Source organism: Giraffa tippelskirchi, chromosome 7 (genome assembly GCF_054371585.1).
Source record: "Giraffa tippelskirchi isolate mGirTip1 chromosome 7, T2T-mGirTip1v1.2.pri, whole genome shotgun sequence".
Classification (NCBI taxonomy): domain Eukaryota; kingdom Metazoa; phylum Chordata; class Mammalia; order Artiodactyla; family Giraffidae; genus Giraffa; species Giraffa tippelskirchi.
In genome coordinates, this window is record NC_137281.1 from 147,094,809 (window position 1) to 147,112,156 (window position 17,348).

The 17,348-nt window shown below is 40.7% G+C and overlaps 1 protein-coding gene across 50 annotated transcripts in view; it reads left to right on the forward strand.

The window, feature by feature from the left end:
- Positions 1–17,348, forward strand: part of TTLL5 (tubulin tyrosine ligase like 5) — a 317,966-nt gene that overhangs the window by 227,491 nt on the left and 73,127 nt on the right. For 48 of the 50 annotated variants that reach the window (XR_014059294.1, XR_014059293.1, XR_014059296.1 and 45 more), the window contains one exon: positions 10,406–10,623. The exons of the other annotated variants lie outside the window; for them this stretch is intronic. Coding sequence is in view for 43 of the 48 variants with exons in the window: in XM_081509290.1 (XP_081365416.1) it covers positions 10,406–10,623 (218 nt within the window). In the remaining 5 variants the exon portion in view is untranslated. The remainder of the gene's footprint in view (positions 1–10,405; positions 10,624–17,348) is intronic. 50 annotated transcript variants of the gene reach the window in all.

Here is a 17,348-nt window from a genome sequence, read left to right on the forward strand (position 1 = left end):
AGTGATTATCGTTTATTATACAGTAGTGTTAACTGTGTGCATGTGGTTGCACAACAGATTACTAAACTTCTTCATCTTGCATGGCTGGAACTCCACACACACTGACCAGCTCCCTGCTTCCCCCTCCGCCCAGCCCCTGGCATTCGCCACTTTGCTTTGTGCTCCTGTGAATTTGATTACTTTGGATTCCTCGTATCACTTAAATCATGTCATAGTATTCTTTAGTGACTGGTTTATTTCATTTACCATAATATCCTGAAGGTTCATCTGTTGTAGTTAATGGCAGGATTTCTTTGTTTTTTAAGGCTTAATAATACTCTGTTACATGTATATACATTTTTTTTTTATCCATTCATCAGTTGATAAGCATTTGGATTGCTTCCACATCTTAGCTGCTTCTAATAAGACTTCAGTGAACCTGAAGATGCAGACATGTCTTCTATTGTATATTACTTTCAACCTTATATGTACATATCTTTGGGGTTTCCCAGGTGGCTCAGTGGTAAAGAATTCACCTGCCAATGCAGGAGACTCAAGAGATGCCTGGGTCGGGAATACTGCCTGGAGGAGGAAATGGCAATCCACTCCAGTATTTCTTGCCTGGAAAATCCCATGGACAGAGTAGCCTGGTGGGCTACAGTCCATGGTGTTGCAAAGCTGGACATAATGGAGCGACTGAACATTCATGTACACATCCATAGCATTATAATTTCAACTTGGGGTTTTAGTCAAACCCCTGGTGCCAGAAGGAGAAATTTGGTTTAAATGATTGGTTTAAATGATATTTAAGAAGGTGATTTTAGAAGTTCAAGGCTCATAAAATACTAATTAGTACATTTTTAAAAACTAATATTTACTTATTTGGACAGCAGAAAATTATATGCAAATTATTGCTAGAGACATGAGGAGAAAGAGTAAAAAGAATGATTAATAGTACCATGGTAAAATGGTTAAAAGAATAATATGCTTGTCCAAAAGCATAAATGTCTTATAAACATTAGAGAAAAAGAGAAACAGTGCTAGCAACAAATTAGGAGCCAGCTTTCCATAGGACATGTAGTATTTACTTACAATAATCAAGGAAAGTTAAGGAAGTTATTCTTCCAAACATACTGATGGAAATATAATTGGTATAACCTTTACAGAGAGCAATTTGAGAATATGTATAAAAAAAGGTGCAGAAGCAGCAGCAGCCTTCTGATCTAGCTATTTTGTTTCACGGAAATGATCTGGCATATATCAAAAGATAGAAATAACATGATGTTTATCACACTGTTCTTAAATAGAGAATTAAACTGGTGAAAACTTCTGTATGTGTGTGTGTGATTTCAAAATGAAAGTATAAAATTTTAGGGGGCCTACTTTTTCCCACATAAAAATGTATTAGGAGGGAGGTGGGAGGGGGTTCAGGATGGGGGACACATGTACACCCATGGCTGATTCATGTCAATGTATGGCAAAAACCATACAATATTGTAAAGTAATTAGCCTCCAGTTAAAATAAATAAATTAATTTTTTTTAAATGTATTTGGAACTTATTTCCTTAATTGCAAATAAAGATCTACTGTGTTAGTTTATAGTATTCTACTGTTAATGACTGGTTAAGTAAATTATGATAAACTATAATAGAAAATGTTGTTGTTGTTTAGTTGCTAAGTCATGTCTGACTTCTTTTGTGACCCCATGGACTATAGCTTGACATGCTTCACTGTCCATGCAATTTCCTAAGCAAGAATACTGGAGTGGGTTGCCATTTCCTTCTCCAGGGGATCTTCCTGACCCGGGGATCCAACCCACGTCTCCTGCATTAGCAAGTAGATTCTTTACCACTGAGCTACCAGGGAAGCCCAATAGAAAATAGATATCCGTTAAAAACAGTGCCCTAGGTCTACCCTTGTAGATATGGAACAAATGCTCAAGGTAGATATTTGAATGAAAAAGTCTCCAAAAAATCAGATATCATATACTAATTTTTGTAAGCCCACAGAAATAATGTGTAATATACATGGAAAATAGGTGATTATACACAGAAAAGAGTTGAAATATTACTAGAGGTTATCAGAGAATAGAATTCGAAATGACTTTTAAAATGGTTTTCCTTTTTTTTTAATGAACGTGATTCGAAAAAACCGTTGGTCTGACAGATATTTCTGAGCATTGAGGGAGGAATAAATATAAAGCAAAGCAGAATCTACAATCATTGGAGTCTAAATTTGCCATCAGAATATAAGGCTCTCCCAATGTATAACTGTCATTTGGTTGGGTGATGGGGCTGCTAGTGAGGGAGTGTCGTCTATGTGATGTCTTAGGGCTAGGTAGTTTTCTGATGATGGGCTGCAGCCTTGGCCTTAGCCAGCTGCCTCATGAAGGTGAAAGTGAAATCACTCAGTCGTGTCTGACTCTTTGTGACCCCATAGTTGGACTTTATTTGTAACACACACCTAGCCCAAGATCTGTTCAAGTGTCTCAATACTACTGAGAAATCAACCAAGAGGCACTGTTGGTATCTTTGTATGCTTAGTTGCAGGAGTCTGAAGCCTGTAAGTATATTTGAGTTATCTCTTTTTAATGGCCTGCATTGTTTCTCAAATGTTGGTAGGTACAGCTGATTTAGGGCCTGCCTGTAGCGCAGTGTTTTCAATTGGTTGGTGAATAATACTCTCTTCTCATTTGTTCTGTCCCAGTAAGCATCTGTATTCACATCCTTTAGAATAGGTCACTGGAACTAATAAGAGCCTTCTTTCCTGGTTGCTAAAGGAGAAATAAATTCTTAACTGGTTTTAGAAATGGAAGGGAATCCAGAGGACTTCCAGATCTCTTTGGCATCTCAAAGTCCTGTCTCAGTGCCCATGTCATCCCTCTCTCTGTGTATGAACCAGAGCATCTTCAGGGTTTCTGCCCCATCCCTGTTGAGGTCCTAGCATTACCCACTGCTGGTTGCAGTACCAGAAGTTGTACTCTTTATCTTGCTCAGCTTTCAGACTTGCCCCAGCTGACAAACACTGTGAAATGAAGACAGCCAAGAACTGCATACAGGATGGGATGAAAGCCTTTTGGAAGCTTGATTTTGCCAAAATAGAGATAGTTACCCTTACCCTCCCCCTGGCTTCCCTGGTGACTTATATGATAAAGAATCCACCTGCAGTGCTGGAGACCTGGGTTCGATCCCTGGGGTGGGAAGATCCCCTGGAGGAGGGCATGGCAACCCACTCCAGTATTCTTGCCTGGAGAATCTCCATGGACAGAGGAGCCTGGCAGACTACATAGTCCATGGGGTCGCAGAGTTGGACACAACTGAGCAACTAAGCACAGCACTGTCCCCCTGCCTTTTTTCTTATAGCATCGTATGGTTGCACGTCATGTGTTCTTTGCATTGAGCAACTCTCAGCCTGGTTGTAGTAAAGATGAGTGACTAGCATCTTACCTTCTCAGGGAGATAAGCCATCCAGTACTTGAGTTGCCAGAACTAGAAGCTATGTTATGGGAACTTATCCTAACTAGGATAAAATCTCACTTGGGGAGAAAAATGCCTAAAATGTTTGCTGTTCTGATAGAGAAAAAAGGGGTACAAAGTGACGTTAACCAGCTCAAGTAGAGGTTAATATTTGCCTGCTTCATCTACCTTAATTTTTAAAAAAATGAATTTAGAGAGTTATTTCACTGCAGGGAGGCATTCAGTTATACTCCATCACCAAGAAGCCTGAGTCAAGACTGAAAGGGGTGTTTCTCTGGAAGGAATTAAAACACACACACACACACCACACAGCCTCCCAGAATTTAATCTCTGAACAGTATTATCTTTCAAGTAAGAGAACCCAGATCTTGCGTCCATGTGACCTTCCAAGTTGCAGTCTGTGTTCTGTCTATCACAGATTCCTCCTTCCCACCCACGATTACCCTTCTGTTGTGGGAGAAGGAGGGCCTTTCCAGTCTTTTGTCTGGGGCCAAGCCAACCCTCCAACTGTGGTTTTCTCTGAGTGTCCTTGCTAAAGCATTGCTGTTTCCCACACCCAATAAAGAAGCAAAGGCTTGAGTTTGTTGACCAGGTCTTGAGTGGAGGCTGGTGCTGATACCACTTTCACATTCCCAGGACAGTGACTGATGACAGTGCAGGCCCCATCCCTGGGTTAGCCCACAAGTGCAGAGTGCTAATACTCTGTCCAGACCTCACAGTTCTCAGAAATTACACGATGAGAACTTTATATAATGCTCCTGTTTATTTATGAATGAATACCAGGACAAAATAGTTCACATAATCTGTCATAGTGGTAGACTTGTAGGATTAGGGTCAATATAGGCTGTAGGGGAGGGGCAGAGGGGGGCTTGGGGAGGCTGATTTCTGTCAATATTCTACACACATCTATATGTCTGCTTTTATCTTTGCCTGAGTACTTTCTGGTTTTCTTCTCATCAGATTTGATTACTTTAATCTCATTCCACTTAGCCTTGGCTTTGGTGCAACATTTGGGAACTTGTCTGACACATTACTGACTTTGGGGAATTTTGGATGGCATAGAATTATAATAATTTCATTATCCATTTAGTTTATGAGCGTATGATCCCCAAATGACAAATGAGAAACTAGAAGCTTTTTACTGTATTTGGGAAGACTCTCTGCTATTTTTGAGATGCAGTTACATTCTTACTATATTGAGGCTGAAACAAGCTTGACTCTTTGGTAGATTGAGAATTATATCTCAGCTCACTTAGGATTCCATTTGGCTGCATATAATAGAACACTTCCCACCCATGGCTGTTTAAAGTTAAAGACTGATTTTCTTTCCCCTGTATAATCAGGCATCTAGAGATATAGGTGCTCCTAAAGTCCATGGTGCTGTCAGGAACCCATGCTCCTCCTGTCTTTATCCTCTGCAATCCTTAGCAAGGAACTGCTTTGTCCGCCTCTAAGTAGATAGCTGTGTTCTGGGTGAAGAAAAGCAATAGTAAAGGGCAACAGTTGTGCACCAGCCAACCCAGTCTGCCCCCTTTGAAGAGGTTTCCCAGAACTGCACCTGAAACTTCTCTATTTACCATTCAGAACTAGGTCACAGGGTTATCTCAAGGTACAGGAGAGACTGGGAAATATAATGTTCTAGGTGGGCACACGTTTCTACCCAGACAAAATCAGGACAGTTTTGGGGAGAAGAATTATTAGTATCCAGGCAAGTGAGTCTCCTAAGCAATCAATTCTCCTAGTTTATTTTGTGATTTTGAGATAAAAACTCATCTTATTACTATAGAACAAGTGTCTGAGGTCCTGCCACAGTATGTGCATCTAGGAAGGTGAATTTATTTTCACTTGGAATCTGAAGAAGGGCTTAACTTATATAATGTGGCTGAGTGTAAGTTGAACACAAACACACTAGGCACTTTCACTATTCAAACTCCAAAGAATGATTCTACTACAAGATTGCATCTCCATGTAAACACAAACTTGTCTATTTTCTTGTATAGGAATTTAGTAGTTGGTATAATATGAGGTGTTTTTTCCTTCACTTACGGAGTAAATGTTTATTAAGCATCTTTTGTACACAAGGCAGTCTTCTTGGCACTGTTAGTGAAACAAAAATTAATCAGGTACAAAGGCAGGCATTTCCAGTATGTATTGTCCAGACGCAGAAACAAGTATGTGTATAAGTGGCTGTAATACAAGGTAATTGTGCTAAATGTGATAAGACAGATATGAATGCATTTTTATAACCGTTTAGAAGAGGAAAAGGCTGTTCTGCCAAAAAGAATTGCGTAAATATAATCTGGGGAACCTACACGTGTGCTTTCATTTTATGAGTTTGCTTTTGCAGCTAGTGAGCAGCATCATAAGACTAGAAAAATATTCTGAAAAACACAGAACCAACTACCATTCACAAGTCATGGCAGATAAGCAGACTTGTTTCAGTTTCTGCTGTGTGCCTGGGGCTTTGATTTATTTCACGAAACCTTTACTGAGTGCCTGGGCTACGTTTACTTATTGATCTTCATCTAATCCCCCACAGTCCAGCCAAGTGATTATAATTGCTGATGAGGAAGCTAAATCTCAGAGAGGTTAAGTAACTTGGAAGGTCACCCAACTTATAAGTGACAGAGCCTCCATTTGAATCCAGGCACACCTGACTATGGGCTTCCCTGGTGGCTGAGATGGTAAAGACTCTGCCTGCAATAAGGGAGACCTGGGATCGATCCCTGGATTGGGAAGATCCCCTGGAGAAGGGAATGGCTACCCACTCCGGTATTCTTGCCTGGAGAATTCCACAGACAGAGGAACCTTGCAGGGTACAGTTCATGGGGTCGCAAAGAGTTAGACACGACTGAGCATGTCCGTTTTAGAAAACTGAGCATGGTTTTAGAAAAGGCAGAGGAACCAGAGATCAAATTGTCAACATCCTCTGGATCATCGAAAAAGCAAGAGAGTACCAGAAAAACATCTATTTCTGCTTTACTGGCTATGCCAAAGCCTTTGACTGTGTGGATCACAATAAACTGTGGAAAATTCTTCAAGAGATGGGAATACCAGACCACCTGACCTGCCTCTTGAGAAACCTGTATGCAGGTCAGGAAGCAACAGTGAGAACTGGACATGGAACAACAGACTGGTTCCAAACAGGAAAAAGAATACATCAAGGCTGTATATTGTCACCCTGCTTATTTAACTTATATGCAGAGTACATCATGAGAAACGCTGGGCTGGAGGAAGCACAATCTGGAATCAAGATTGCCAGGAGAAATATCAATAACCTCAGATAGGCAGATGACACCACCCTTATGGCAGAAAGTGAAGAACTAAAGAGCCTCTTGATGAAAGTGAAAGAGGAGAGTGAAAAAGTTGGCTTAAAGCTCAACATTCAGAAAACTAAGACCATGGCATCCAGTCCCATCACTTCATGGCAGATAGATGCGGAAACAGTGGAAACAGTGTCAGATTTTATTTTTCTGGGCTCCAAAATCACTGCTGATGGTGATTGCAGCCATGAAATTAAAAGATGCTTGCTTCTTGGAAGGAAAGTTATGACCAACCTAGACAGCATATTAAAAAGCAGAGACATACCTTTGCCAACAAAGGTACGTCTAGTCAAGGCTATGGTTTTTCCAGTGGTCATGTATGGATGTGAGAGTTGGACTATAAAGAAAGCTGAGTGCCAAAGAATTGGTGCTTTTGAACTGTGGTGTTGGAGAAGACTCTTGAGAGTCCCTTGAACTGCAAGGAGATCCAGCCAGTCCATCCTAAAGGAGATCAATCCTGGGTGTTCATTGGAAGGACTGATGTTTAAGCTGAAACTCCAGTACTTTGGCAACCTGATGCGAAGAGCTGACTCATTTGAAAAGACCCTGATACTGGGAAAGATTGAGGGCAGGAGGAGAAGGGAATGACAGAGGATGAGATGGCTGGATGGCATCACCGACTTAATGGACATGGGCTTGGGTAGACTCAGGGAGTTGGTGATGGACAGGGAGGCCTGGTGTGCTGCGGTTCATGGGGTCGCAAAGAGTCGGACACGACTGAGCGACTGAACTGAACTGAACTGAGCATGTCCGACTTATCACGCCTTAACCACTTGTCACACCTGACTGTAGAGCCATGTTCCTTTCCACTTCCATGAGCCTTTGGCTTTCGCTGATGACCTAATCTGATTTTGAAGCCACAATAAGTGTTGAACTGTCAGTTCCTTCTTCAACACAGTCTAATGGCAAGTCCTCGAACCAGCTGGGCTTCATTTGATATTTTGATTTATACTTAGAAAGTTAATCCACTGTCTGCTTACATCTTATTAGAGCTTGACTTACTCTTGACTTTTCAATAATTTATTTTTAGAATAATTAACTACATTTAGATGGTATAAAATTCAAAAAGACACAAATGATATAGAGTAAAAAATTGGTTTCCCTTTTCCCCTAACCCCTAGCTAACCAGTTCTTTTCCATGGAGGCTGCCAGTCTTTGTTTTTAATCCTTTCAGAATTGTTCTGTGCAGATACCAACATGGTATATATGTTTGTGTATGTGTATTGGCATATAAAGATATGTTTGTAAGTATCCTTTTTCCTTTTTCACACAAATAGAAGCTTACCGTACTCACTGTTCTGATCTTGCTCTTTTTATTCATCTTTTAATTTGTATTTAGATATCCCAGGAAGATTTTTTAAACAAATTTGAAATATGGTTAAGTTGTCACCACGGCAACATGTATTGACTAGATGTTCTTCCTGATGGCAGTTCTGTCACTGTGTGAAAAACCTAACTCAATAAAGAATGCTTTTATTTCCATGAGTTCTTCACTAACAATGGTTTTCCTCCTCTACTTCTCATCCAGTGGATGTGTTTATAGATGGCCAGTGTAGAACTCGTCAGCCCTCATTGTCAGTTCTGGTTTCCTCCCCACCCTGAGTGAGGCATCTTGCAAGCACTCTTCAGTCTAAGCTCACTTGTTGGGAGGTAGTGGTGAAAATAGAAGTCTGGGGTCACCCTTTCCTGCCACCCTTCTTCCTTCAGTTGAATCTCTCCCATAGATTTTTAGGTCCTCAGATATGGTGCCTGAAAGGAGTGGATTTATTTCTGAGCCAGTTCCACAAGCCGGCCTCTGCTGCAGCCCTTGGCTACAGACGGCCCACCCCCTTGTTCCCACTCCCCGCTTCCCCGTGCACAGCCCCGTGTACACGCTCTGCAGCCCTGCACTCTAGGCTTTGTCCCTGGACTCAGGTCTTCCTTGGCTCCCCGCCTCTGATCAGAGATAGAGGCAAGTGAGCCACTCTTCAGCTCCCTCTCAGGTGTTTCCAGAGATGAGGACCATTTCAGTCCAGTTGGTCTGTAAAAAACCGCCATGATCTTCCACCTGTGAATCACTTTGCTCTTTGTCAAGCCTCTCAACCAAACACATTCCTTCCACACAGGAACACCGATCCCCCCTGCCCCGTAACCTCCCAACCAGGGACCTTTGGACACATTTTCCTGAAATGGGACATTCCAAGGGGTTAGTATAGAAGGATTGGTTAACACTGCTTTACTAAAGCTACTCGGTTCATCTTTTATATCTCAAAAACCAAAATTCATAAAGTACAGAAACACTGCTAGCGTAGTTTACCTAGACGGTGAATGTCTCCTGAGAGCATCTGATATTCCTTCAGGCCTTGCCATGAGAAAATAACATTTCTCCCATTGCCTCTTGAAATGTAGTGCCTATAAATGGAAGTCAACTGCCAGAAGTCCTTTTAATAAAAAGTGCTATGTCTTGTCAGTTATATTTTCCTCCTAATACCCTTTTATATTTAAATGTTTTATGAGGCATGCATAATGAAAGCAGTGTTAACATATTTCAAGAATGAGTAACAAAATTTGTAACACACAAAAATACTATTTCTAATGAGGTAAATAAGTTGCAAGAGTTGTTTTAAGCCTCTCTCTGAGGAAGTGTACAATTAAATTTAGTGTACATCCTTCCTACAGGTACATGTTGGTATTTGTGATGTCTAGATGATTTGGGGGTCTTTATCTAGTATCTGTAGGCTTACCTTCTAAGCAAAAATACCCTTGTTTTGATCTTGTATTCATGTATAATAACCAGTATCCATGTTGTAATTTTACTGTGAAAATGTTTCCAATGTAGGTCTTAACATTAATCTTTAGGTCATCAAGGTGTTACTAGTCCACACTGGCTCCTTCTCTTTCCTCAAAGGTGCAGACCTTCTAGAGGAGTTCAGAGTTCTGTGAGTGGGCTGGAATTGAGTCAGGTTCAAGTCACTTTTCACCCCACTCCAGTACTCTTGCCTGGAAAATCCCATGGATGGAGGAGCCTGGTAGGCTACAGTCCATGGGGTCGCTAAGAGTCGGACACGACTGAGCGACTTCACTTTCACTTTTCCCGTTCATGCACTGGAGAAGGAAATGGCAACCCACTCCAGTATTCTTGCCTGGAGAATTCCAGAGACAGCAGAGCCTGGTGGGCTGCCGTCTATGGGGTCGCACAGAGTCGGACACGACTGAAGCGACTTAGCAGCAGCAAGTCACTTTTGTTCTGTGGCATATTTTTAGTACTTGACTCCCGACAAGAGGCATTCATTAAATTCTTGTTGAATTTAACAATGAAGGGAAATACTAAGACCAGGAGAGACCAAATGCTTCTCTAATTCACGTCTGTGGACAATACATAGTACCCAGCTGCCCTGAGTCCTAGCCCAGGGCACTTTCAACAAGACCATCTCCACTCTCTGCTAAAAGAGATTTCCCTTCTCTGAATCTAAACCTGCACTGGCATTATTGGAGGAGATGTTTTTTCTTTAAAATTGCTTCATTTGAATGGTTTCCCTTTTCCTTTTGTTTCCTCTCAAGATTGCAAACCAGTCATTCACTTACAGCAAACGGACTGTGAAGAATATCTCCATCAATCTTTTTTTTTTTTTTGTCTTTTTCTCTTAGGCCATCTTTGGCAGCCAGACACTACCTAACTCCAATTTATGGACAGTAAATAACGGTGCAGCTTGCAAAATTCCAAGCGCCACAGCCAGTGGCCAGAAGCCAACGACTCTGCCACAAAAAGTGATGCCACCTCCAAGTTCTTCCTCCTCCCTGGTCCCCAAACCCCCATCCAATCACAAACAAGTCCTCAGAAAGGCAACATCCCAAAGGGCTTCCAAGTAAGTTTTTGGGATTCTTCAGTTCAGTTCCTTCTGAGTTGTATCAATTCTGTGCTAACAATGCTCTTTATTTATGGAGGCTCAAGACAATGTGCACTACACTGTTGAAAAGAACACCTCATGGGGAATAAAGGCCAACTGTTTTCTCAGCCCTGGCTGTAAGCTAGAATCACCGGGGGAGCTATTACAACATGGCCAGTGTCAAGTCTATACCCCGTGAGAGGGGCAGAGACTGCTCTTTTAAGTTCGCCAAGGGTAATGGTGAGCATTGCAGCTTGCAGGTTCAGGGTCTTTGCCAGCTAACTCTTGTGGCCTCTAGCAGGAGCCTCAGTCAGACACAGCACATGGTAATAGTGCTGAACTGTGGGCTTGGAGGAGGGAAATGAGAACTTCCTCCTGGATGTATTCTTATTTCAGTCATTCTACAGAGTTAGATCTTTTCAATTTCATACAAAATGCAACACTCTTCCTTACCTCCACCCTTGTTTATTTGTGTTTAGGCATTTGAAAGGGAAGACATAGGATTGGGATGTCATTAGATGAATTAACTTCATTGACATTAGTCATCAGGCTCTGTGTAGCAAAAGTGTTTCTAATACCGTTTGTCATCTTCCTATTTTACCTAAAAAAACAAGATATCTCAGTACCTGCATCACATACATTTTTTAGGTCACATTCTTCACTCTACCTCCAGCCATTTTCCCTAGAAAACTAGAAATGGACTGGTACAAAAAAAGTGTTGGTTCTAGCAGCCCCTGTCCGTTTAAAACTGGGGGACTTACCAAAGCTGTCTGGAGGAGGAGGCAACCCCTGATGGATGAACACCTAGGAGAGATTTGTGTATTTCTCTTGCTCTCCTTGAGGTTCCCCATTCATTTGTCCGTCACAAAATCAACTCGAGCTGTAAAAAGGAATCCCAAGGGCACAGAAAAAGCAGTTTGCGTTTTTCCCCCCTTGGATAATGAATCAAATTCTGAATTTGGATCGAAAAACAATCCATTGTGGTTGTTTTAATTATACTGCTGCCAGATTCATTTATTCAGCAAATATTTATTCAGTGCCTACTAAGTGCCAAGCACTGTTCTAGGAATAACTGGCATCGTAATAACTTGAGAGAACTCTCTGGAGCAGTAGGATGGTTCAGTTTGTGGTTGAGAGCTGATGGCACTATGAGAAGGGTGTGTGGCCCTTCTCAGTTCCTTAAGGGTGCAGCCCCTGGGGCCCGACTGCCTGTGTCACATCCCCCTTCACACTTTATTGATGTGAGATATTCAACAAGTTGCAATTTACTTAAACTCTTGGCTTCAATTTCCTTATTTGGGGACTTCCCTGGTGGTCCAGTGGTTAAGAATCCATCTACCAACGCAGGGGACTCGGGTCCAATCCCAGGTCCGGGAACTAAGATCCCACTTGCCATGGGACAGCTTAACCTGTGAGCCACAACTACTGAAGCCTGCATGCTTAGAGCCCGTGCTCAGTAACAAGAGAAGCCACCCCAATGAGAAGTCCACTTGCCGCAACTAGCGAAAGCCTACGACAGCAATGAAGAGCTAATGCAACCCCCTAGAATTATTTTTTCCCTTATTTGTGGAAATAATATCTGTTTCATAGGACAGTTGATAAAGATGAGCAGACTTAATATATGTAAAGTACATAGAACAATACCTGGCACACTTCAGACCTCTGTAAGTCTTAATCACCATCATAAGCATTCCCAAAGCACACACTCCTTCCCAGGTTTGAAAAGCCTCCAGTTAAGCAGAGAAATGAAGGATGAATTTGCAAGTGTGCTGTTTGCCGTGGTCTTTCCAGTTATTGCTGAGATGGCCTGTGATGGTCAATGTGGTTCGTGTGCTGGTGGAGGTGGGGGGCTCCGTTGGCAGGAGCGGGGCCAGACATTGGAGGACTCCACTCACTGCCCTGAACTCACTACTGGCAGGAGAGCTCTTCAGACTTCTAAGATGGAATTGCAGCTCCATGGACAGGCTTTGCTCTGGTGCATTTTTGTGGTTTCTTGTCTCTGACAGGCAGGAGTGTGGGAAAACCGGAAGCAACTCAGCACCAAAAAAGCACAAAAGGGGGGCGGGGACAAGATTTCTTCAGAATTTAAAAAATATAATCCAAGTATCAAAAGGCATGCTGTTGAGGCGTTGTTCCAGGAAATAGTTTCCAATTTGCCTTGAAAACTCGAGCACAAGTCTGTGAAGCTAAATAAGTGAGCACTAGTGGAGACCTGAACATCCTCTCCTTTGCATGTAAGATATAAGATGTAGGGCTTGAGGATCTCCCTGTTTTCAACATGCTCTCAGACTTTTAGGAAGAAGAATAGCACTGTTTTTCTCTGAACTGACTCAGTGCAAAGTTCTCCCTAGGAAGCATCCAGATAAAGTTTTTTGAAATAATGTTTTCATGTATGAATTATTTTAGATTTATGGAAAAGTTGTAAAGATAGTACACATAAAAATACATACACCAGTTTTTCCCATGTTAACATCCTATACTGCCATGTTTGAAGACTTTGCAATATGAAGAAACTGTTGCCCATACATTACAATAAACTAAACGCCATATTTTATTTAGATTGCTGAAGTTATTTTTAATCTAGAGAAACCTTTCATGGCTTCTGAAATCAGGATCCTAAGTATCAGGTGACATATTATTATTATTATTGTTCCAAAGTACTTGTTCCTAGCCAGCATAGCAAGTTACTTGACATCCGTGTGATTCAGTTTCCTGTTTAAAACAGAAATGATAGTAGTACCTGCCTCATGGGGTTATTAAGAGAAATAAATGAATTGATGAATGTCAAGCACAAATACAGTGCCTGGTACATAGTAAATACTAAAGAAGTTTTAGGTGTTATGGGTAATACTAAGATGACACTCCAAGAAATTTTCACATAATTTTTTGCTTTCTTCCTACAATACGTGTTGCTTCATTTGCTTGAGCTTATTGCCACTCTGATGCGGGCTTGGTTCAGATTAATCAGGAACCCTCAGTTATGACTGGCGATACTGAGTCACACTCAGGAATGCCATAGTTGTCCCAAGAGACACAACTAATGAGAAGTTGTAATGAGCTTTTGACCATGCCAAGCCCTGTGTTTTGGGGTTGAACTTCAAACCTCTCCTAGCACAGAAGTTGGCACTGGACAAATATAGAAGCAATTTCCAAGAGCATCAAAGTTTCCACATCCTAGAGGGTTGAATTTAGAAAACAATAGAACATAAAAGATGGAATGTCTTTTGAATTTTGGTGCAAAGGGAGTTGAGAATTGAAACAGTGGGGTCCTATTTCTTTATGATAATAGTCTAGTCACTTTCCCTCTAAAGGTTTCAATTTCCTATCTGTAAAACAAAACTCACTGTCCCCACTGAATAATTAACCAAAATAACTTGTTTTCAGTCTGTCCTGTTGAAAGCTTTTTTATGAGCACGTTTGTTTTCAATCTTGACGCTTTACAGCCATTTTCCCCATCCTTTCTTGGCCCAGCAGTTCTCAGATTCATAGACTTATATTTCCTTTAGCTAAATCTCACTTGTCAATTCTGTGAAGAGAATGATTTAGATTTTTTCTTTGCCTTTTCCACGGTGCCAATACCCTTTTTTGATTTTTCTCTCTAATGTTTGTAACACTTCATAATTTAGTACCAACTTCAGATCCTCCTTTCAAAACTATTTGTGGTATTTCTTCCAAGCAGTCAGCTGAACTAGGAAGGATGACAGCCGCTGAACAACTACATGCATATGAACTGTCTCTTCCTTGTAAAAGACTTTTTTTTCAGAGCCAGAAACATACTCTCCAGGAAATATAGAGAAAGAAATCTGAGAAGATTAATGTTTGCCAGGGATGTGGGCAAAATTCATAGACTAGAGATGAATTTGGAAAGGCAGGGTCAAAGTTGTTTACCTTGGGACTTCCCTGAGAAAAGAAAACTGCATGAGAAACACCAGACTCAACTAAAGGGCTTTTCTTTAAATAGCTGGAGTTACCTTTCCTTGCTAGGTTTTAGTATATTCTGCATCAGGGTGACCTCGGTAGAATTCGAAGCCAAATGCTATTCTGTGTCAGCACCCAGGACAGTGGTGTTTGCTAAAGGCTGCTAGGGATTAGGAGGCAGGAAAGCTGTCCCAAACCTAGGAGCATGTTAATCCAAACCAGTAAATGTGACCTCAACATTTGGTCAGCAGTGTGATGGAGGTGCTCACATTAATGTCAGAAAAATGTAAAAATAAGGATCAACAAAAAAATATGTTGTATCTTTTTAACAAATGAGTCATTAACAGGAGGCAAAGTGATCAGGAGTTAAAATGGTCCAAAAGTAGTAGGGTCTTGAGGTAAGCATTGAAGATGTCATGTTGTAGGTTAACCATCTTTATCAGCTTTTCAGTCTTATGTGTAGCTTTGAGAAATATGATTGAAGCTGTAGTGTATCCATCCTTAAATATGAGATTTCTAATTTATGCATTTCCCAAATAATATAGACGTAGACTCTTAGTGCTGAAAGATACAAACCTGGAGGAAGGCACAGTGCAAGGCTTTGGCTATAGCAAGGTACACAGATGGACAGTGGCAGAACCAAAGCCAGAATTCATATCACCTACTGTGCTAACCCCATACTCTTCCCAGTAGACCATTGATTTCAGAGATCCCCCACCAATCTATCCACATCCACTCTGTGCAGCAAGGGACAGATTAATCATCCTAAAATATTGCCTTTGGGAAAATGCAATGTCAGCACTTAGAAACTTACTTCCCTTCCTTTCCACACTAGTTTTCCACTTAAATGGCCAATGAAATGCTCAAAAGTAGGAACAATTAGTGTCACCCTCATACTGAGGTGTTGGGGAAACGTCTGTTAGATGCAGCACAAGAAGGATTGAAGAACAGCATTGAGGGCTTTGTATACTGCCTGTCTATGGGGGTGCAGTGTAGGAAAACATTGGGAGCCCTGGAGTATACCAGACAGTGCCCTCTTGCTCTAAGGGGGTAGGCCTGGAGATAGAAAGAGCTGAGGGCCAGTTGAGGAGTCACCACTTAGACTCTCTTTCCTTTACTAGCTCTCAGCATTTGGACCTCAGTGGTAGCCTTAGAAGATCTTAGGATTTGCTTTGGCCATGATGACAATGACATCAGTCTGAAAACTAGGTACTCTAAATCACATCTAACCAGATGTTATCACTGGAATATGTATGGTCCCGTGGGGAGAGAAATACATGAGACTCATAGAATGATGAATCTTCCTTTGGTGATTTTATACTTAGGTAATTTAAATTAAAATCTTACTTTTCATTCATCCTTACTGAGATGTTAAAATGGTAATGTGACTGTTGGGTATTTCCCGTCTCTCACTTCCCTTCTTTCTTATCTGATTATAAAAAAATCCCTTTTTAAAAGATTTGAATAGGGACTTCCCTGGTGGTCCAGTGGTTAAGAATCTGTCTTCTAGTCCCTGGTCAGAAAACTAAGATCCCATATGCATGGGGCAACTAAGCCCAAACGCTGCAACTACTGAGCCCGCGTGCTCTGGAGCCCACATGCCACGACTATAGAGAAGCCTGTGCAACACAGCTAAGACCTGATGCAGTCAAATAGATAAATATATATGTATTTTTTTAAGATTTCGATAGAAACTTAAAATAGCCTTTGATAGACTTCATATCAGTTCCTCTGTGATCCTCAGTCCTTATTGGCAAACTTAAGAGTTTCTTCCCTGAGGATGAGCAAATATTTTAAAATCTTGGGGCCTGGAAATAGATAGTATAGCTTTAAAGAAAGATCCATGGAGAAGATTCAGAGGAGCTGTCAACCTCAAAATAAGTTTAATCAAGAAAGAAAACATTTTAGAAAAATCCCTAGTGTGCATTGGTGTGTAGAGCTTGAAAAAGCTATCTGAGAGCAAGTAGTCTGGGGTCAGGAAGGACTGAATGGAAATGAGAACACCTGAGTGAAAAATGGGATTAAACACGGTGAATAGAGATTGAGTGCTGCAGAAATGGAATTAGTGAAATTCAGGACAAACTGTTAAAATTCTGCCAAAATTCTGAGGAAAAAGAGTGTACAAAGGTAAAAATGATGAGAGAAAAGATAGATTCAACCTAAAATAATAAATTCCAGAATGAAAATAGAATAGTCATTATTATAGGCAAAATAGAGCTAACCCTAAGGACATAAAGGGTTTTGAACAGTATAATTAATGAGATTAAATTAATAACATGCAATTTTATGCCCTGCAGAGCTCCCGTGGAATCGTTTTCAAAACTAGATGATTTTAGTGTAAATCCTCAAAAAACAGAAATTATGCAGTCTTCATTCTCTGACCATTTTCTAATAAAATGAGATTTTAAAATAAAAATCTAGACAAATGCTCAAATAAATTTAGAATGTTAAAATACTCTTGTAAGTAGTTTAGATCAAAATTATTTGGGGAACTACATTAAAAATAAGAATTGTACATATCAAAACAAGACAGAAAAGCCCATTCTAACCACTTTTATTTAGCAGTTAGCAAGAAAAAGAAATAAATGGCATCCAACTTGGAAAGTAAGAAATAAAACTGTCTCAGTTTGCAGATGGCATGATATTACATATAGAAAACCCTAAAGACCCCACCAAAAGACTGTTAGAACTAATAAATAAGCTCAGTAGAGTTTTAGGATTTAAAATTTATATATAGAAACCTATTGAATTTGCATACACTAACAGTAAACTGTAAGAAAGGGAAA